The sequence below is a fragment of the Pteropus vampyrus genome, unplaced genomic scaffold (assembly GCF_000151845.1).
Source record: "Pteropus vampyrus isolate Shadow unplaced genomic scaffold, Pvam_2.0 Scaffold82, whole genome shotgun sequence".
Lineage (NCBI taxonomy): Eukaryota > Metazoa > Chordata > Mammalia > Chiroptera > Pteropodidae > Pteropus > Pteropus vampyrus.
The window spans coordinates 3,594,946-3,618,032 of record NW_011888863.1 but is presented as its reverse complement, the minus strand read 5'-3'; the positions used below and the strand labels follow the sequence as shown (position 1 = coordinate 3,618,032).

At 36.0% G+C, this 23,087-nt stretch overlaps 2 protein-coding genes across 6 annotated transcripts in view; one reads left to right on the top strand and one right to left on the bottom strand.

Annotated features, from left to right (window-relative positions):
• The first annotated feature begins 5,768 nt into the window (after positions 1-5,768).
• On the top strand, positions 5,769-12,827 carry MANSC4 (MANSC domain containing 4). The gene is made up of 3 exons (XM_023532378.1): positions 5,769-5,997; positions 8,494-8,628; positions 10,998-12,827. Exons 1-3 carry the CDS (start codon positions 5,769-5,771, stop codon positions 11,633-11,635), a joined length of 1,002 nt encoding a protein of 333 aa, XP_023388146.1. The 3' UTR covers positions 11,636-12,827.
• A 644-nt stretch (positions 12,828-13,471) lies between these two features.
• MRPS35 (mitochondrial ribosomal protein S35) overlaps positions 13,472-23,087 on the bottom strand; it is a 37,678-nt gene continuing 28,062 nt past the window's right edge. For all 5 annotated transcript variants that reach the window (XM_011363107.2, XM_011363110.2, XM_011363109.2 and 2 more), the window contains one exon: positions 13,472-14,589. In XM_011363107.2, the coding sequence (XP_011361409.1) occupies positions 14,320-14,589 (270 nt within the window). In that variant the 3' untranslated portion in view covers positions 13,472-14,319. The remainder of the gene's footprint in view (positions 14,590-23,087) is intronic.

Here is a 23,087-nt window from a genome sequence, read left to right as displayed (position 1 = left end):
GGAGGCGGGAAGGCGCGGCCCCGCAGCCTCCCCCACACGCCGGGCGGAGCGACTCTGCAGCCTGCCGGGTTCTGCAGCGAGACTCGCGCGGGACAGGAGGCCAGAGGAAGCCAGTCTGCTTTTTCTTCCACGCTCCTTTACAAGAGGGGAAGGAAAAAGGCAATAGAAACGAGCGTGGGAGATAAAAGATGAAGAAAGTCTGGGTTCCAGGGAGTCAAAGGGGCATCACATCTTGTATCGCCCATCTGGCCAACAGTCCTGTTTGATGTCCCAGGGTTCTGGGGGTCACTGGCCGACTCTGGACATATAGGTGGCACCTAGAGCTGAGTCTTAGGAATGGTCATTGTGTAGGTAGGAGCCATCTTGCAGGGGAAAAAAAAAAAAAAGTCCAGCCAGATGGCAGCAGGTTCTGCAGGGCTCAGTGCATGGGTGCACCCGATGAAAAGGTTTGGGAAGCAGAGGAGCTTGCTTGTATTTGCGGCTGGGCCCGTTATCCTCTTAAGCTATTAAAAGAAAGAAGTAAAACTCAACTAAATGAAGTTAGAACACGTGCCTTCTTTTAAAGTGTTTTCTAACTTATGGGAACGTCATTTCTTTCCCTACTTCATTTCGGTGGGGCTAGCCATTACAGAATGTTAGCTGTGGGCAGAAGGTCGGACCAGTTTTGCTCATATTTGCCTGCAGTGGTGGCTTTTGTTGCCACCCTCTTACCTTTCCTTCCCCTACCCCTGCCCCCACAGTCTGAGGACTTAAGAATCACTTCTGCTCCATCTTCCTTCACCAAACACTGCAAATAGAAAGCTCGCCCCAAATAATACGAAGGACTTTGTATTGCTCACAAGATATGAATTAATCCTGCGGAGGTGGGTATTGTTAGGTTACCTCTAAGAAGAAGGAGTGATAGGATTGGGAGGGAGCAGAGGGTGTGTTCACTCTTATCTTACAAAAAAACCCTTGAAAACTTTGCCAGATCAAGATTTGAGAACCAACTATAATAATTCTCAACTTGGAGAGAGTATATGATTGGACTTTTTCTTATTACAAGCTTCAGCTTTCTTCTTGAATGACAAGTTGTTAAATAATAATTTCTTCATAAGCACATTTACCCTATTTCAAACAGAAGATACCTCCTGTGATGCTGATTAACATGTTATGTTACAAAGGAGGAAGGGTTAAAAACCAGAGAAGAAAGTCATATCTGTAAAACAAGAAATCCTTTCAATACATTGTTCAGTTACATTTGTGCTTCTTTCTGTGTAATTTAGCTGCTTCGCAGTGAGGTAATGTCATCCATTAATTTCTTTATAATACACCATGAATAAGGAACTAAAATTTTAAAGATATAGAATTCTAGTAGATTCTGGCCTCCCTGAGAAAAGTGAAGGAAACAGAAATGGATCTATGACTTGCCTCTTTCTGTTAGACTGAAAAGCTTGTAGCTTTTCACCTTGTTTCACCTGGCCTTTAAATCATTACTGATAAAACTCCATTCTCACACGGATCTCTCACACTTCTCAATGAGACTGCAGTTGAGACATTTTCTTTGGGGGTGAGTGACCATGAATTTAGCAACCTCTTTGGGAAGGTAAATTGCCATGTCCAGTATTAGGCATTTAGCTGGGGAACTTGTGCTGGGAGGTGCCCCCTGTATCAGAAAGACTTGGACCTGGGATTTATTTGTGCCTCCATCAGCCACAATGCCAGATTCAGTGAGTCAGCCAAGAAGAACAGGCTCTTAGTCTCTCCTCCATCCCTTTAGAATCTTTCGCCAATGGATGCTTTTGTTTTCCAACTGTCATAGATATGCCTCAGACTGGTATTTTCTTCCTTTTAAAACCAGATCAAAAAACTCACACTCAAAGAAGGATGTGCATTAGAAAGGCAATTCTCACATAGTAATATCAGAGCAAGATCAACTTGGACAAGGAATTTAGGGTGTTAGTTTGACAATGCTGGGCACTGATCCGGTAAGCTATTTGTCCCTAACAGGATAATGTCATTTAAAATTGGAAGCATCTTAAAAGATCAAATCAGTTTAGTAACACACAGTAAGTTTTCTGTTAAGCTAGAAATGTGAAGTCAGAGCAATGTAAACTTTATTTATAAAAGATCTAAAATGCCATTTCCAAGCTTCACGAAAATATTGCTTACATATAACTGGAGGCATAATTTTATAGATCTGTTATTGACTGATCATTGAATAACAAAGACTGGCCTTGGTGGTAATTATGATTTGTCTTAGACACTTTACATCACAATCAGTTTTACAGAAGACTCCAGTAATGGTCAAACACAGAGTTAGGCTATTCTTTAAGAATTTATGGAATATATACCTTTTGACCTAGAATGGAAAAAAAAGCTAAGTACAAGATGTTTATCACAATGCTGCTTCTAATAATTAAAAATTGGAAAACAATGTATAATAGTAATAGTAGCTAACATTTACTGAATGTTCATTATATACTAGACACCGTTGTAAGTGCTTTATATGGACTACGATACTATTTACACTATTTTACAGCTGAGGAAACTGAGGTGCAGAGTAAATTTTGGTGCATATGTAGAATAAAACATGATAGAGCTCTTAGAACTTTTGATCTAGAGACAACTTTCTTTAGAGACACCGAAAAATATAATTTTATACTGGATTTTTAAGAAACAGGTTCTGAAACAGTATGGATTCATTTATGTAAATCTATGAATGTATGTTTTTTAGAGATGTCTAGAAGGATGTTTACATGTTACACCTTACAATATTAAAATTGTAAGAGCTTGAATAGTTTTTACTTTTTGTACCTTTTAATATGATTTGGATTTTTTAAATGAAGGCATATCAATTTAATAAAAGTGAAATATTTTAAGAAAATTAATGACATAGTTAATGTCAGGCCCCATTTCTTTAAAACAATTTCCATCGATTTTATCAGCTGATGAAATGAAAATGTTAAATAAATAATACAATTAGCAACTTTAAGGATGAAATACTGACTATTTTTCAAATGTCTTTTGAATTTAGTCATCCTACGCTATTCATGTCCCCTTAAAAATTAACTTTATTTTTTTAGTCCCTCCAATATTCCTAACATAACTTTTTGGAGTTTTACAAGCAAAACCCATTTCTTTTTCATTAGAGCGTATAGGGCAATTTAAATGAGTTAAAAGTAGCACAGTTCTTAAAGTGGCTCTGTTTAATTCAGGTTAAATATCTTCATGTGGGCAAAACTTCCATTTATTTGTCACTTATATCAGTGTTTTCCAAACTTTTCAGGAAATTACCTGGGACACTTATAAAAATAAGAATTCTGCTTCCCAAACCATAGCTACTGAATCAGGCTCTTGGGAAAGATTAGTTTTTAGGGTAGAAATCTAATTTTCAAACCCCTCTCAAGAGTGCCCAATTGGAAATAAGTACAATATATCACTGTATTACAATAATGCAATGATTCTGGGTATTTGAGAAGATTTGTACAAAAGCTATTTAGCAATGTTTTCATCTGAGTTGTAGTTGCTTACTGGTTTCTGCAATTTCATCTCATGCGGACAAATTTTGACACTAGATGCTTTTGGGCCACATAGCTCAGCTTGTTGTATATTCCTCCCCGTCTCTGCAGTCCAGTTTCTATCTCTCCTTTTCAAACTACTTGGCTTCAAGAAGTTACTCGTTTCCAGACTCACTGTTTAAACAATCACCAAAAACCTCGTTTTTAAAATTTTAAAGCATGCTTTCACATCAGAGTTTGTAGATTCTTTAAAATGCAACTTTGATCTTCACTTGAACATCATTTGATAGTGAAAGAATTAAACAATTGTGGATTGTCCATTATCCCTTCAGGGAACATGAGAACATCAAGGAATTATATATCACACAAAAGAAACTACATTTAATGTGACTGAAAGATGTGGAGGTTAAAAGGTTAGAAAGTAGACTTTCCGGTTTTCGTCCCCAGGGCATGAACTAATTAAAATAGCTATGGAATCTCATAGAAAAACGGAGTAATTTTTTGTTCACCTGTCCCTTACTTTGCCATTAGGAAACTTCTTTCTCCTCACAGAAGAGATCAGTCAGATTGTTTGGAGGTAAGCAACTGAAACTTGCTTTCTATGAGTTCATTAGAATAAAATATTTATCACTTTCAGTATATTTTATGTGGCTTATGCAAGGTTAGGAGTTAATTCGTGATATAATTTTTGCTATGAAGAAAGTGAACTGTTTTGTTTTTAACGTTATTCAGCCTTTTGAATATTTTCCTCTTTATTATCAATTATTAATAGTATGTTTCTAAAAAAATCAAAAGATATATGATAATTAGGCTGTTAGGAAACAGGGAGAAAGATGAAAGTTCAAAGAATGTTAATTTTTGTGTCAAGTTTGAATGACTTATTGTGCAAAACGTATCAAAGATACACAGATCACAGGATAGAAAGTTTCTTTAAAAAAAAAGTACTGTATGTTATGCCCAAAGCTGATTACTACTAATGCTTTGTATAAAAATAGATACAGAAAAGCAACAATTTTTTAAAATTGGGAAAAAATCTGAACAATAAATGTTCTATTTGCTTTAAAAATAGCAACAATTTTATGTTTTTAACTAATTTGCATCTTGGATATCATAGGATATAAAACATGCAGTCTTAACGTAAAAGGCCATTTTCACTGCTTTTACTATCTTTTCAAATGTTTTGGTATTGCAATTGAGGTAATTTTATTAATATTTAGAAATTTAAAACTATTTTGCTATTTTCCTAATGCACATTTCTCAGGAACTCCTGCTTCCATCAGAGATAGTATGGCTTTACATATGTGCTTCCTAAAGAAGGCTCCTTTATAACTTCCAAACACGAACATCAGAAAACAGATTAGACAACCCCCAATTTGAACTTCTTTACAATTTTCACTGTGACTTACACTTTTCATTCTTGATTAAACAATATATACCTTAATGAGTATTGTATTCCATCTAAATTACGAGGCTGTTATTTTTACTGAATCTTTAGTCTTCTCAGAAAACTTGTGGCTGCCCTTGGCAAAAAATGCCTGACCATGAGAAGTGATCACAATCCATATTCGACATTTTCAAAATCATAGCAAAATTAAAAATTTTTATTTTTACTCGTTTTAGTTTTCATCGACTTTCAAGATCTTTTATTTTTAGTAAAAGCAAAAATTTTAAACCAGTGCACAAACTGGTTTTCTAGTGAACCTGAATACTAGAACTTAAAGTCAAGAAAAAGGAAAGATAATTGAAAACAAATCTGTAGTCACAAGTTCCTTACCAACCATACAGAAGCGCCCTGACAGAACGATGTCTTGTTTCTGGTGAAATGGATCCTTCCCTTACCTGACGTCAAGTGACTAAACTATTGTTTTCCTCAAAAAGACTCTTGGCTAGGATTTGCACTTGTCTTTATATTTACTTAGTAAAAGGTGTTTGTGACTATTCACTTTCAGAGAAAGAAGAAAAGCAGAGGAGAGAATCTACGTCTTCAAGAGGCTAAGGGACAGAGTATTGAAATGGCCTGGAAAGTGTTCAGAAGTGTTCACCTGGGGCTCAACAGGGATGAAACAAAAGAAAAATCAATAAGCAGTCAAAAATCAGCCTCATTTTTCTAGATGGTGACCTTCCCCCTTCCCCCGCCCCCTCAAGAGTCCCAAGGAAGCTCTCCCTTAGCAACAGCCCCGAAGTTGCAGAAAGTGTCCTAAACCCTGATGTTCAGCTCCAGCTTCTATCTGGATATCAGACTTTTTGCCGAGTCTTCTTACCAGGGAAATGCATGTCGCAGTGGTGGCAGCAGATGTGATTTTGTTCCTAAGTATGGGGTGGACCTCAGACTCTCTCTGCTCACCCACCATTTTTTATAGAGACTGCTGGATTCGTCGCTTCCCGGGTCTTCTCATTGACCTGGAGGAGTCTCAGAAGATGGGAGCTCAGTTCTTGAGGTATTATTCTGAAAGCACTGGCCAGAAATGCAGTAGGAGCTGCTGTCTTAGGAAGGATGGTAAGTATTAATGATATGCCTGAGCAAAAGTGAGAGGAAACTTCCAAAATGAAGACCTAAGGAAGGAATCCTAGGCAGAGGGTCCAGTGAACAGTTGAAAAAGACTAAGTAAGATGTCCTGACATGACAGAGAGAGAGGAAGAGACATTGAGACTGACTATAGTCTGGGACAGTGTAGGCTGGACTTACAAATCTGGTGATGATCCAGAACGCTGTAGAAACTACAGGTAACAGAGATTCCTCTTTTCTTCACCAAAGTTTTAAATGAAAATATTTCCTTAAGTGTTCACTTAACAACATTCTTATAGCCCAAAATAGAACATATTTTATTTTTAAAATCTTTATGATAATTTTCTTTTTAAAGTTATTTGATGATATCGGTGTCATTTCAAATTTTTGCAACATGCTTAGTTGTGTTGACCAAATGCGAAATGTATTGAACAGGATTTAGATTGTGATTCATATTTTGAAAGAAATAGGAAGATATATCTCCAATAACAAAAAGAAAAGAGTAATTTTCAAAATATTCTAACAATTTTTTTTGTCTGTAATCCAGAATTAGGGTTTAATGTCATCCACATAATAGGACCAAAGCCCGTACTTAGGGGCATGTTACAGAATTTCAAGTTACAATTGTCTAAAGACTTATTTTTCATTTTCTCAAGGTTTCATTTTCTCAAGGTTTTAAAGCTACTCGGAAAGAAACAAGGAAAGCAACGCATGACTTTAAAATAATTTTCTTGGTGTTCCATACTTTTTTCTGTGATTTGATTCTGACTTGTTAATTGCCAGTGCCTCCTATCCAATTATGCATGTAAGATTTCCAGATGGAAATTGGAGTTACTTGGAGAGTCTAAACTGACTACAAAAGACCGTAGTGTGAAAAGCTGTCATAAGCTAAGCCCTAAGCCCTCAAAAGTTAATCAGGTACAGAAGAGAACAATTAATTTATTAAGGGGAAATCTTTTTGAAAAGGAGGCCAATCGAGATTTTCACCATAGAGATGCTTCTAATTCCTGGAAACCTTCACTGAGGGGGAATAGGGAAGAAGCTGTACCTTTTCAGCATTTTCTCATGGCATCGATTTACAAGGAAGCTGTGTGGCCTCTGCGTTTTCAAGATAATATAAACATCCAGTAGAGTTAGATGATTTTTGAGACTCTGTAGCTTTCAAGTTGTGACTCTTTCTCCAGAAGAAAGGGCATAAACACACATCTCAATTTCTAGCTGGAAACCAGAACTTAAAAAGACCACAATCCTGCAATAGTTATTCTGCTCAAAACTGGGACTCTGAAATGTACACAAGGAAGAATGTAAGACACCTTTAAAAATTGTTTCCTACAGAACCAACTTTCTTAGCAGAAATTTAATATCTAAATTTGAATATTTTTTATTCATTTCTCTTAAAATTTATAGCACAGTCCTTGGGGAATGTATATGTAATCTATAACATATTAGCAATGTATTATTGACTTTTGTCCTATTCTTTCTCCTACTGGAAAAATGAAGGGTGCAGAAATAATGGGGGAGGGGCAACTAACTCTCTACAGTTAACTTTACACAGAAGCAGTACACGTTCTGCCAACAGCAATTACACAGCAGCTTTAGGCATACTCTGAGGTCTGGTGATCAGATGTAATAACTCTGTAATTTTATTTTATTAAAGAAATTGATGCCTTTTGGCCAATAAATATTTCCCATCACTTGGTTCCTACTCCACTACAGCAGAAGGAAAATATGTGTTGCACGTTAGGGAGGGTAGACTGAAGACTGGCAGTCAACAAATCCGACAAGTTTTCCCAGTGGTAACATGATATGCTTTAAGGAGGAAACTCACTTAGAAATGGGGTACCGCATTAGCAAGTGATGTATCCTTACCCACCAGAATTCCAGGTGCTAACATTCTTGTCCATCTACTGCTTTCCTCTGTGAATGGCAGTTGACTAGGCTTTTCATTGGATGTGTTTTTGCAACATGGGGCCAGTGCACACCTGCAGTCAGCCACGGTCAAGGCCTGCTGCCTTTTCACCATCTGGCCTCTCCCAGAAATGCAGTCATTACTTTTTTTGCCCTTATTACTCTCTCTTTTGTTACAGTATTTGTCTCTTTATTTTCCTTTGTCTTTCTCTGGTGAATTCCAGTATCTTAGCATTCTGAGAGGGCATTGCACCTAGAAATCTGATATATATGTATAAATCCCTAGAGATTTCTGTAGTCGATTGAATTTTTCATGCACATGAAATACTGGGAATGGGAAAGGATTCTAAGTAATCCCATGTGGACTGGAATGTATGAAAGATTACTTAGAGGAAATCAGTGGGTATTTTCTTTTAAAAGGAAAGTTACTATAGTTCATAATGGTCTATAAAGGGTCTGACTACAGCCCTGTAATGTACTGTTAATCCAGTGTTCTTGAAAGAAATATGTTATCAGAGCTCATCAAACTGGCAGGTATCAGGACTGCCTGCAGATGGACTTTGCCCATTTCCCTTTCAGTTGCCTGTAACTTGGCTGTCTTCTACCATGATCCAATTCATGACAATGTTAACTGCCTCCACATTCACTGCCCAACACTGGAAAGCTGCATATTAGAGCCTGGAACCAGTGCCATTTTATACAACATAACAGACGGTAATGATTTATGTATTTTGTCTTTATTTTGAAGAATATTGGTAATATTCTAATAAAGGCATATAACCTAGAAGCTGGCTGACAGTAGCCATGTATGAATCCAAATCATTAGTTTCCAATTTACTCTGTCTGGGCATCCAGGGCAGAAAAATTTTGAGCGTCTAGGGCAGAAAACTAAAAGGGAATTCCCTTTAGTATTCCCTTTAGTATGACATGTTCACCAGAGATAAGTTCAGCAATGAATTTATTGCAGATAACAAATCACATGTGATTGAATAAGAGCTTAAGAATTATATTTCATTTGTCTTAAGTGCCCTCAGTAAGAACCAAAGTAGGCATTTCTACTGAGGATACTACTAAGAAGTAATGAAAAAGCTAAATGGCAGTTTTGGGGTCCACTGACCCTGGGTACACAGATTCTACAAAGGCAGGTGTGAGGATCAGGGAAATGTACCACCACTTACTGATATACATTAGCATATCATTGGGCCCAAAATAACAAGTATATTTTACTTTAGGAAAATACATATTTAATTGTCCTTTGCCCATGTTTTATAACCTTGGGGTGCAAGTTAGTAAACATGAAAGAATAGGTTTTTTCATCAAAATACAAGAGATTAATTTATCGATCTCATTGAACACCTAATGCTACAAGATGTGCTCAACATTGCAGAAGATTGCCGCATATTTCTGCCTTCAAGTTCCTTATGATCTAGTTGATGTGGCAAGTCTTACAATTAGTCTAACATATAATTAAATACGATAATGTGTGATACTGCCTCAAGTACAAAGTCTCTAAAGAAGGGGAGAGTAAAGCAAGCTAGATAACCCAGAGGAGGCTTCAGGAAGAGGCAAGATAAGGAGTTCTGTATCACACCACGGGAAAGTAAGAAAACTGGTCTTCTTAGAGTAAGGGCACATTTGGGGCTAAAATGAAAATATGGGTAAGGTAGGGTAACAAAAGGGCTTTGGACAGAGTGTAGAGTTAGGAACTGACAAAGGTTGTGTCTGGTTATCTTAATCAAGGAAAATTATACATAAGATGCAGGTTAGAAAATTTAGTCAGGGAGGCATTAGATCTGGATAAGGTCATGCGAGTTGCAACAAAGAGGAGGGATGCTTCCCAGCATATTGGGAAGGAATTGGGTAGCACTTACTTTTTGGATAAAGGAAGAGAGGAATCATAATCACTTGGCAGTACAGATTCCACCATGGGCGATGGAAGAATGGTGATGCTGCTGAATAAGACAAAGAGGCAGACAAAATGATTTTGGCTTTGGGAATGTTCAGTGATGACATGAGATGTCCATGTGGGAACCTCCAGTAGAACAAAGGAGAAATGAGATCAGAGCCCAAGAAATTCGAAAAAACTGGTGATGTGAATTTCATTGTCTTCATTGTAGTGGTGACAGTTGATGAGAATAATCTCTTAGGAGGGAGTGGGTGTGAGATAAAGAGAAAACGCAGCAGAAGTCCAAGAACTAAAGATGGTGGAAACCACACAACCAGTTAGGAGCAAGAAGAGAACCAGCAAAAGAAGGAAAAAATGAGAGGCAGGCAGTCTGAAAATTCTTCCAAGGAATCATGGGAGAATTTCAAAAAGAATATGGCCAGCAGGATCAAGGACAAGAGAGAAGCCAAAGCAATGAGATACAAGTGATCAGGAAATAAACTACTGATTATCTCAGAAGCATAATTTTGACAGAACAGTGAGGATGGAAACAAGATGACAGAGGCCAAAAAGAAAGTCAAAAAGGAAATGAAGGCAATGGATGTTACTGTTTGGACAGAGAGGCAGGGAGACAAAGAGGGAGTAAGGGAGAGGAAGAAACAGTGTCAGGGACCATTGGAAAGCTGCTGAGAGATTTTTCTTCCCTCTAAAGGACAAAGCAATATTTGTGCTTGTCTGAAGTCAGAGGGGAAAGAGTTAGTTTACAAGAAGAGAGAAAATACTGAAGACAAAATAAGGGCCCTCAGGTACTGGAAAGGAATGATTTAGGGCTTTCCTTATGATTTTGAATACAGTTACACTACTCAGGCCCTATTTTGTTTAATTTTATTTCAAATGGTTACTGTTTCTGTAGCTCTGGCACTAACACTCACTATTGTTGCCCCAAAGCCCTGGCAGACATGACATATTCTCCATGATGTATCCAAAATTTGTTCATAACAGAGTGTCCTAGAAAGTTAAGATAAATTCAAATGTGGCCAGTATGTTTCTAAGCCTTTAGGAGTATGCAGTGACAGAACTTGAAATTAGCTTAATTCAATAACACATTGCAGCAAAACCAAGACTTCTCCAAACTGTACTTTATGGTCCTCTCTTTTAAATAAAAAATAAAGTGAATGATGCCTTATTTATCTTTCAGGTATAGATCCAGATTTGCTGGTTTTTGGACAATCACCTCCCACATATGTAAATACCCGTTCTTCATCTAATAGATGGGACAGACTAAGAAATCTAAAAACTATGAATTTAGATAAACAACAAACGACCATGATAAACCAAATGCTTTCATCAGTAGAGGTTCCATCATCAACCACGCATCAGGATTTGGTTGTAAACACAAGCAATACCAGGTATTCCAAGGAATTAACCACAGATTCTTGGGCAAGGTTTATTTCTCTGAATGATTCCAGTACCACAAAGGTAAATAAGGTGTTATCTAGTACTGATTTGATCAACAATCCAGATAACAAGACTATTTCTCCTTTCTTTGTGCCCATAGACACAAAATTTTCTCATATGCCTATTCCATCCCAACTCAACGGCAGCAAACAATTACTGAACAGAACCAAAGGGTACAACAGCAAGAACCACACATCTGAGAACGAAGATGCAACATTGCATGGTGCATCTGTGACTTCAAAGACGTGGCTAGTTCCTGTGGCCCTTGGTACCTCTGCCATCTTTCTTTGCTGTTGTATAGTCATCCTGGCATGTTGTCAAAAGAAGCAAGGCCAGTATAAACCAGGACAGAAAAAGTCAAGATCCAGGCAAATTTAAAAATATAACATTATGAAGGAAAACTCTTCATAGTAAAAGCTGTAGAGATTATAAGCTTTCAAGAGTATCATTTTTAGTTTTCTGTAAGGGCAGTTTGGTTAAAATAATAATTGCACAGGATGCCCATTCCTACCAACCTTTAGAAAATGCTAAGGCTTGATAAACATCACTGCTTTTTAAATTATTTCCATTTTTTTGAATAGTGTACCTTTTGCCAAAGTTCCAAAATTCTGACCTTTGCAGTTACGTAGCATCACGTGCAAGATAGTTTTAAGTAATGTACATACATTAACTCATTGAATCTTTACAATTCTGTGAGTTAGGTATACTATTATTAACCATTATACTATTATTATCACATTATACAGATGAGGGAACCGAGAAGAGAGACTAAGTATCTTGCCTAAAATCACACAGCTAGTGAATAAGTAGTGAAGCCAGTACTTAACAGCCAGCCTGGTCCAAAAGTCCATGCTCAGAATCAGTTAGACTCAAAGCTTCCATTTTCTTAATAAGCACAGAAAAAAGATATAGAGGAAAAGACCACCGTATCTTGTCTCCAGTCAAAATCAAATTATTGTCACGTTAATAAAATTTTAGTGGTTTGAGCAAAAGAACACTATAAATAATTGGTTGCTAACTCATGAGCAAATGCTTCCTGATTTTTATATAGTTTTCTATGTTCATTTAATTAATCCTTCTCAATCCTAATCCAGCACTTGCATTTTTAAAACATCTTTCAATAATTATGGCACTGAGATCTTTGTTTTGTATTGATTTGTTTAATAAAACTTGGGAGTTTTAGTTTACACCCTCCACCTGTATACATTGTTTTCCCAGGTACAAATACGAGCTCTAGGTATTTCAGCTCTGTGCAAGACCACCCTCATTTCTGACACCAACTGTAAGTTTGAGGTGGGTTAGGGGTCCCCAAATCACCCTTACATTAATTTGCTAGAATTCACAGAACTCAGTGAGAATTGTTATACTCACCACAGTCGTTTATTACAAGGGAAGCACATGGATTAAAATCAGTCGTAGGAAGAAACACATAGGATAAAGTCCCGGAGGTTTGCAAATTCATAGCTTCTGGTGTCCCCTCCCCGAGATAGGACACATTACCCTCCCAGTGCCAGCACGTGACAGTATGCCCACAATACTGCCAACTAGTTAGGTTTGCCTGAGCCTCAGTGTTCGTTTATATTGAGGCTCCATTACGTAGGTATGACTGATTACCTGGGTGGTTGATCTTAGCTGCCAGGTGGACTGATTTACAAGGTGATTCGAAGCCCCCACCCTAAATTCCATTGTGACCGGCTCAGCCCCAAACAAAGACACTTCTATGAGGTGTGACAGAGATTACCTCCCAGAAGCTGAGGGAAGAGACCAGAGCTTTGGGAAAGGTCAAATTCTTTATTATACATCATTACTCCTTCCATTTGCATCTGTGGATTAACACTACTGGACTGATTAATCTACTTGTTCATGTTCCTTCAAAATGTTTCCTTCTTCAATCCCATTTCTGCACCTGAGTCTTCCTTAACTCTATATGAGTCTCTAAAAACATAACAATTCAAACATTTTGTTTTAAATCTGATCTAAAAATTCAGTTTTACCTACTTTGTTTTTCATTCCCTAGTTCCATCCAATGAAAATACAACCTACCTCTCCCTCTTTTTTGTACTCAAGGCCCTACTGTTGTCCTTTCTAACCTATAGCCTCTAATACCAAATCATACCTTCAACTTGTATAAATCTTTGTATAATTGTTCTGAAATTCCTTTTGGCTTTTATTTATGTTCTCTAATTCTGTCAGGCAAAATAAACCTTAGGCGAATAACTAACTCAACAATTCCTTTATTTTGATTTTAATCACTTGAGGACAACTTTGGAAGCGGTAAAAAATGACTTACAGATATACCTAAAAACACTGACAGCTAAATTGAATGGAATGTTTCTTAGGGCAGTTCTCATTTTGTCATTTACTCCAATTAAGCTCAAGGTCCTTATACCTCATCTCTTTCCTGAGCTGTGGAAGCTCTAACTGGGGAATCAAGAGATGAATACCAGTTAATCTCCATTTCCATTTTTCTGTAAGCTTGGGTTTGGAGAAATAAGCTCCAGAAAATAGAAAGTAGGATATTAAACAAAGTTGAAGCAACATAAAGTGACTCCAAAGTAGAATGATGGAACCAACTTTTTAGGTAAGAAAAAACAAGTAAGACCTGCTTCCAATCAGAATTGGCATCTGCAAAAATGCACTGGACAGCAGCTATGTACACTGAACAGGGACTGTGTTCTAGGCCTCGCGTCCCAAATGACAGAAATCATAATTCAAAAGTAACCAGTAAGTGCTAATTCATAAGGAAACAAATGTAGCAGGTGACAAAATAACTACATGTATAACTTATAATATGTATGTATTATAATACTAAAGTTGTTATGGTAGGAATAAAATCAAAACACTTTAAACCAGAAGAAAACAGAGATCCAACTAGTCTAATCACCCCAGTGTATAAATAAGAAAATGTGTGAATAATCATTGCCACTGTGCATTAGTATGAAATAATTTTAACTCTGAAGTAAAACAATGTTTTTTTTAACATTTTCAACTTTATATTGAATTAGACAACAATCACATATAGATCATAAAATTAATAGAACAAGCAGATTTTTCTACATAATTCATGTCAGATTTAATAGTCTCTTCACTGATTCTTTGTAGTGAGAAAGGGTATTTTCATTGTCCCCCTCATTCTTAAGCCTAACAACAGACTTTTTGTAATCTTCAACTTCTTTAGTACCAAGGAGCTCTTCCTTATTTACTTCCAGATTTTTCTCAGCGGCTTTAATTTGCAGAAGTGTTTTCAGGATATTTTTTTCTGATGAGCTATTTTCCCATATATACTCTTCCATGTCTGCTTCGGTCTTATTTTTCTCCCACTCTTCAGTTTTCTGAAAGGAAAAAATCAAGTTCTGAATTCTGAGAAATATTATCCAAAGCCAAAGGTGGGATTTTCAGGGAAAGAGCAGTTTGTAAAATGTGGAGCACCCCTGGTAAATACTTCGTATGTACACTCTGATTTGCCTCCTTTATCCAGCACTGCCATCCACCAGCACCAACAGCTTCAGGGCTGCACACTCTGTTATGTGAACACCTCGTTAGCACTCACGAACTCTAATTTCACTTATAAAGCAATACCTTTTTCCAAAAGATATAGAAAATGCATTTTTTTGCAGCTTTATAGTCCCTAAACTCTAACACATCAACAGTTTACATTTTTGAAGTTAAAAATGAGTGGAGACTGTATCTTTTTAACATGTCTGTTGAGATGACAGGAAAGATCAATTATTATTATAACATTAAAAATGTAAAGTACATATGTAATACATGATTTTCAGTCGTCATGATTTCGTATATTCTGGAATTTTGTTTTGGTGTTATCTTTATTTTCTGTTCCTATAATGCAAATAATTTTGCTGAATCAGTGGCCTATTTGCCTTGGTGGGGCTTTTCTTTTACCTTTTGTATTTTCTTACAAAAATTACCATGCTATTCTAGGGAACACTGATAGTTTTCGTAGTAATATAATTCAGACTTAACGATTTAAATGAAGATATAACATTCTGTAAAAATAAGTCAAGTAATGCAGCTAATGCTCTGGTTCAAAGAGGTTCTGAATACTAGCACGTTCTTTCCAAACAGATAACAATATTCTGAGCCATAGGCTATTACAGAATTGTCCACTATTCTTACATCTTTAAGGTGTTAACCCCCAAAGTTACAACATTTTTAAAGTATTAAAATAGAGGTAGATTTGTAAGGCTGTCAGAAATATTATCTTATTTCTAAAAATTCCTCTTGAAAGAGACCCAGCCTTTTCAGACAGGGCTCTAAGGCTCCTCAGAACTAAGTGAGCACCAAGAAAGAGGTAAACAGTTCTCCCCGATGCCTCTCTCCCATCCCTATCCCCACAGGAAACAACAACAACAACAACAACAACACAGATTTGTCCCTCAAAAGGTAAAATAATAGCCCCACCAAAGGCAAATAGGCCACTGGAGAGGCCACTGACTCAGCAAACCCCAGTCAGGTCAATGAAGCCTAGGAAAGAAACTCTCCTACAGAGACCCAAAATAAGGAGAAATCCCAGTTTCATCCTTCAGACAGGGTACCCTTTCTCCTTCAAGAGAAACCAATAGGATGTTGAGTGTCTCCCCTGACCCCCAAATTCCTTAGCCAAAGTAGGATAACTATACTCACAGCCCACTATACTGTCTGCCCCAGCTCACCACATACAGAATTTATAACTGAGGACAATGTCTCAACTCATGTTCTAGAAATATATTACCCAGTTGAGAATCAACTCTATGCACCTTTTTTATGTGGTAGTGAGGCATTGGGGCTGGCTGAGAGGAATGGAATAATGTGAAACACCTTCTTATTGTGCCTTGTCCCACGAACTTGCAAACAATTTCTAACAGCTAAACTCTGAATTTGTACATTAAAAAAATTTACAAAATTACCCTATTTCACATATTTTTTACTCTAATATTTGGGGAAGATATAAATGTAAGTTCCTTAAAAAAAGCAAATGCCCTAAACAAATGGTCCTATCCACTCTTGGGAATGCTTTATATGTTTCACGGCAGTGTCATAGTTTCTTCATAATTCTAATTTACAAATGAAGTATAATTAATTTAAGAGGCCAACAAATATATTTTATAAAGTGTTAAGTAAAAAAGTCAATTAATCTCATTCTTGACTGCTAGAAGGCAACTGAGATTATTATTTTAATAAAGTAAGTAGTAAGTTGTTATTAATTGATTTACAAGAGTAATAAAGATTACTTAAATGTTTAAAAAATTTTAAGTTTCACCTAGGTTTATCAAGATTTTCTTGACCACTTTAAAAGAGATGCTTAAACAGAAGAGGTAACTGAAGTAAATCCACTAATAATTTCCAACATTTTATTTACCTTCCTCTGACATTTGGTATATACAATTCTACCCTGGTCTGCCAATATGTGTAATAGGTGTGCCATGATATTGATTCCCTCAGCCCTCAGGTGGCCAAGTGAGCCTGGAGTAGCAGGAGCAGCTACAAGCACCTTTCTCCTTTATTTATGTCAGTAAAGAATTTTCTGTGTGTGCAATGACATGAGAAAGGTTAGGAAATCCTGCACTAAGGGATAATGTATATTTACAGGAGAAAATTACCATTGCTCTAAACAGTTCCTGGTAAGGGAAAGTAACTGCATTCTGTAAAAAAGCTTCCTACTAATCCTTTACAGACCACAATGTAGTGTTGGGCTCTGGCTGCAAGCTAAACAAAACTCATGTTTCGACATATTCTAGCTTTAGGATTCAAACTCTGCACAGTTTAATGTAAATTCCAAGATATGATAGTAACAATATTTTTGTAGCAATATGTATGAATATTCACATACATTAGAATAAATATTCTAATGGGATAAACAAGGCAACAAGTAGCTTCTCATCCATTTAGATCTCCTTTCACTACCAAATAAGTTATGAAAAGACTAGGAATTTCCAATGCTTTTTTATATTTCCAAATTATAGCTAGAGGGGCTATATATCTGCTATTTGCTCAAGGTCACACAGGGAGGTGGTATGACAGTATTTAACATGGGCTTTGGAGTTTTATAGAACTGAATGTAAATCCTAGTTTCATCACTTACTACTGTGATAGGCTTGGATTTCTCTAAGAACTGCTCCACAGGGCTATTCTGAGGATTAAGAGGTAAGTAACAGCCATGTACTTAGAGCACCTGGCTCACAGTAAACACTAAATAAATGCTCCTTACTAATAACAACTTATTAAGAAGAATGAAGGAGAGTAGTATTCAAACTCTCATTAGCCTACCCTCAAAATCTATGTTCCTATGTCAAGGGCACCACTACAACTATCAAGCAGTAAATTAAACTTTAAAGGTAAATATAAACACAATAATACAATATCTGAAATTAATAAATCACTGTTTAAAAGTAGGCTGCATACAGCACAAGTCAAAATTAGTGAATGCAAAGACAGAGCAACAGAAAACTGTATTGTTATATATGAGATCTGTACTATGGGATTATAACTACGAGATTCTGAAACAGTTTTTATATTATATTACTTCTACTTAACAGGTCCCAACAAATCTAAAACCAGAGCAACTCAAGTATCCGTAACAGACTGAATGCTGTGTCCCTCTAAAATTCTTGTTGAAATGGAATCCCCAAAGTGGCATTTTGGTAGAAATCTTTGGGAAGTGTGGCACCCTCATGAATGGAATTAGTGCCCTTATAAAGGAGACCCACCTCCACACACATAAAAAGCTCTTGCATCATGTGAGGACAGAGAAAGAAAATGTCATTTAAGAACCAGAAAGCAGGTCCTCTGCCAGTGTCCTGATCTTGGGCATCCTAGCCTCCATAACTGTGAGAAACAATTTTCTGTTGTTTATGAACTACCTTATACAAATAAAAATTAATACTTTTTTTAAAGTTTGTGAAAATGTATTTTGGGAAATTTAGCCTGGATCAATGCTTAAATTTATTTTACAGTAGTTATCAATACAGTAAAAAAACCTATCATTTTTCTATAACTTCTAACTTTAAAAAAGTTCACAAAAAGAAACAATCAGATATCATGTACTTCCTAGCAGAAGAACACAATACCAACTATGCAGTAGTTTAAAAAAAAAAAAAAATTACACTGGAATTTGATTAAGCCTCTAGATCTAATTATCAATTTAAAAAGTTACACTATGGTGATAGAATCAAGTAAAATTCAAATGATGAGAGCCTACAGCAAAAAAACATGCGTTCTTAAACAAAACAGCTCAACAGAAAAAGTTCCTTTTTGGTTTGTAACTGCTATGGGGCACCCTTTCAAAAAACATTTACTGAGAACCTACTATGTGCTCAGCAGTACTAGGAGAAATATATACAAAAGCAAAGAGAAAACCTTATGAACTGTCTCATGTACCCATCACCCAGTTTCAACAACTCATGGCCAATCTGGTTTCATATATGCTTCTATCCACTGCTCTCTTAGCATGCCCTGAGTTATTTTGAAGGAAATGTCAGACTTTGTCATTTCATCCACAATATCGTTGTATTTTTCTTTAAAATTAAGGACTATTTTAAAAATCATAACCACAATAACATTATTGTGGTATTTTGATTCATGAGAGCCTAACCTAGGTCAGTTCACTCGTTCACTCAATTCATTTACTCTATTAATTAGCAATTCCTATGTGTAGATTATTGGCTTCCGACAGTTATGTTTCCCTGTTATTATCTTGTCCATCTGGCCACAGTTACTGGACAATGCCAGTAGAGTCTCCCCGTTGGAGTTTAAATCTAAAGAGAATTAAATTTAGTTAATTTTTAGTTTTGTTCCTTTGCTCCCCCTCTCCTCACCTCCACCTTCCCCGACCCCAGAGTGACATGTATGAAGGAACAAAGACATGTTATAAAGAATATAAAAAAAACAAAAGAATAATTCGATTTGAACCTATCATTTTTTTTCCTCTTACAAGCATAAATTCAATACAAAGAAAACATATAACAGCTAATTCATGCAATAGTCAGTTTATTCTGATATAACAGAAAGCAAAGAAATAGCTGTTCCACTAAACACACAAATTTGTCACCTTCTACCATTTTATTTACAACTCCCTTTGCCTAGGACATGAATCATAGTAATATTCCACTTCTCATGATTACAAGTAAGGCATTGTGCTATATGAGGGAAAACAGTTTAACCATTTAAAAAAATCTAAGTTATTTGAAAAATCATAAAAAATAGAGGTAAAGATCTATAAAGGATAAAAAGTTACTGCCAATTCTTCAGTTATCACAGGTAAATTTTTAACTTAATACGTCAAGGAATTCAAATCAGATTGGTTTTATAAAAATTTACTGAATGCTGACATACGAGACATTGTACTAGATACTGGGGATGTAAACAATAAAACGTACAGTCCTTGTCCTCAGTGATCTCACAGTCTGATGGAGTTAGGCAGACACGTATATAGACAATTACCATAAAAGTAATAAAAGAAATGCTAATTGGAGGGAGGAGGGAAAAAGGATGGGCGGGAAATATCTAAGAGAGGTTATATGGGAGATGTATTAAAGGATTCATGACTTTGCAAGGCTGATATTCTGAAAAAAGAATCATAAGCAAAGAGAACAGCACATGTAAAGTTATGAAAGGACATATTATGTTCATTATGGCTGAGGTATAGGATATATCATCTACATTTCCTGAGTAGTAGATAATGAGGTGGCAAAAGGCTGTGAATAGACAGGCTAAGGAGTTTAGATTTAATCCTAGGTAATGGGGAACCACTGAAGGATTTTATAAAAGATATAACACAACAGACTTGTTTTTTAGAACAATTACTTTAACAGCAATATGGAAGATGGATGAGACAGGAAAATCTACAAGGCTATTACACTTTTTCAGGTAAAAGGTGATGAATACACATACTAGGCAGTAGCAGTAGGGATAAAGAAGAGAAAATTGTTTTAACAGATATTTAAAGGCTAAAACTGAAAAGACCTGGTGACTTATTAGATATCAGGGGAGAGGGAGAAGGAAGAAAAGAGTAAAACGCTCAGGTTTATGACTTCACACACTGGGAGGAAAGAACACAAACTTTTCTTGAAGGTCTTTAAGTACCTGGTAAACTCTTGAACATCAGATGAAAAACAAAGTCTTGTCTGAAGGTAAAGAGACATGAGAAGTATCACCTTCATTGCAACATCATCCCACTCAAGAATCTAGAACAAGGGCCAACTGCCTACCATATCAATTCAAAAAATCTGTTTATGTATGATAGACAAATCCCTCCATTTTCTTGGCCTCTCATTTGAATTCCCATCCCACACCCTCAGCTGTGATACTAGACATATATATAGAAAAACAGTCTTAAAAGAGATATATCAACCATTTAATCAGTTTCTTTACTAACAACACTCAAAAACTGGGAAAAATTACAATCACAACTCAGCAGCAGAATCACCTGTGGAGCCTTTAAAATGAAACACGTGTCACCACTAGAGATTTTGATTCCATAGGGTCCAAGCAACTGCAGTTTAAAAAGCTTCAAAGGTGAGTCTGATGCAACCCCAGGAGAAAACAGGTTATAAAGACAGATAAATTTTCAATTAGTAGATTATTAAGTTTGAACAGATAGCAAGTTAAACTAGCAGCTAAAGTTCAGGTTTGATTTCATCTCTTTTATTTCATAATATTTTATAACAGAAGTCAAAGTTGAACAAAACTAAATAATATGATACCATGAAAAGAATATGAAACTCTGAAGCTGCAGTTCAGGTCTGAGGCCTTCAATTAATAAACTCTGTAAACTTGGGCTAAGTCCTCTAACTCTTACTTTCTCAATATATATAATAAAGAGATTGTAATAGACTAGTTTTTTGATTCCTGATCTTCAAGGTTAGGACAAATTAAAAATCGGTAGCCAACATTAAATGCTTCTGTGTTAAAAAACAAACAAAAAACCAAACTATTTTAAAGCTCTTTTTAAAAATGGAACAACTCCTCCCTAACCTCCACCCCTTATAGTTTCCTTTTGTATTCACCCAAGATGAGCATTTGAGACATCACAGAAGTAAAAAAAAAGAAAGTCAGAGACAGAGACAGTTGACTCTCAGAGTAACACCACAGAACAACTTTAAAAAAAGGCCAGATGTGCTATTTGTCTAGAGTCAAGTAAAAGGTAGCATGTAAGAACTCTTTACTGTTACTGGTCTACCATCAATGCTCAGACTCATCATGGGAGTTCCATTAATGCATTTAATTAGTTGTTTTTCTTTAATAAATACCTTCATATTAGTGTATGCATAATTAGTTTATACATAAGTTTATGCATAAAGACATTTCACATGAAAGAGATGCATCTTGCTAGGAGTAGCCAATATTTTTCTAGAGTACAGATTCTGTTAATATTGTCAAATATAAATTAGCATCATGAAATAAACTCATAGAAGTAAACGTCTGTAGAGACTTTCCAAAATAATGTAACTATAACACTTTGCATTTAAATATTTCGAAAAACATATAATAATCAAGTGGAAAACAAACCTGATCTACACATATTCCAAATCATACGTCCATGAAAACTGAGTATCTAAACTGTTACAAAGGTATTTCTTAAAAATTGAGCATAATCACTGATTATTAATAATTTTATTAACAGATAATAATAATATATACCAGTAAGCTAAATTATTGCTAGCATCTAACAAGTATGCTGTTTTATATTACTGAAAAGGGAATTTGTTACTTATCACCTTACCACATTGAAAACCTTCTACTTCAAAAGTCTATTTACAGACATCCAAAAGAATAGCACTTTTAGTATTGTTACCTAGCACTGATCTATATACGCTGAAGAACAAAATACAATAAGGTGAGATGCATGCTAATGAGGGCCTTAGGATTAGTTAGACAAAACATACATGGGAAAACAGTACATGAAACATGGACTAAGACAAACTGTAGTCAAGTGCCATACTGACTAATACAGAAAATAAAATAGTATAATTTGTTACCTATGCAAAGTAGTAGCTAGACAAAGAATAAGAGGTTCATATATATCTAAGGGGCTAGTATCCAAAATATGTAAAGAACTCATAGAAATCAATAGCAAAAACACGAACACCCCAGCTAAAAAAATGGGCCCAAAATCTGAACAGACATTTTTACAAGGAAGACATACAGAGGTACCTAAAAGTGCTCAACATCACTAACCATCAGAGAAAGGGAAATAAAAACCACAATGAGACATCATCTCACACCTGTCAGAATGACTATTATCCAAAAAACAAGAAACAGTAAGTGTTGAAAAGGATGTGGAGAAAAGATAATCCTTGTGCACTGCTGGTGGGAATGTAAACTGGCATAACCACTATGTAAATAGTATGGAGGTTCCTCCAAAAATTAAAAATTAAATATGGTGCAGCAATTCCACTTCTGGGTATTTGAAGAAAGCAAAAACACTAATTCAAAAATTTATCTGTACCTCCATGTTCACTGCAGCGTTATTTACAATATCTAAGACATGAAAAAAACCTACGTGTCCATCAATGGGTGAATGAATAAAAAATACATGATATGCATATACATAGTGGAATATTATTCAGCCATAATAAAGAACATCCTGCCATTTTCGACATGGATGGACCTCAAGGGCATTATGCTAAGGGCAATAAGTTAGGGAAAGATAAATACCATATGATCTCACATGTGGAATCTAAAAAACAAAACAAAACAGAACAAAAAAAATCTGAACTCATAGAAACAGAGAACAGATTAGTGGTTGTCAGGGGCCTGGCAGAGAGGGGTGAGTAAAATGGGTAAGAATGGTCAAAATGTACAAACTGCAAGTTATAAAATAAGTCATGGGGAT

Coding starts and splice junctions, on each gene's coding strand:
- MANSC4 (XM_023532378.1), top strand. CDS start 5,769: ATGCATGTCGCAGTGGTGGCAGCAGATGTGATTTTGTTCCTAAGTATG. Junction 5,998..8,493: donor CTGCTGTCTTAGGAAGGATG/GTAAGTATTAAT, acceptor TTTCCCTTTCAG/TTGCCTGTAACTTGGCTGTC. Junction 8,629..10,997: donor TTTATACAACATAACAGACG/GTAATGATTTAT, acceptor TTTATCTTTCAG/GTATAGATCCAGATTTGCTG.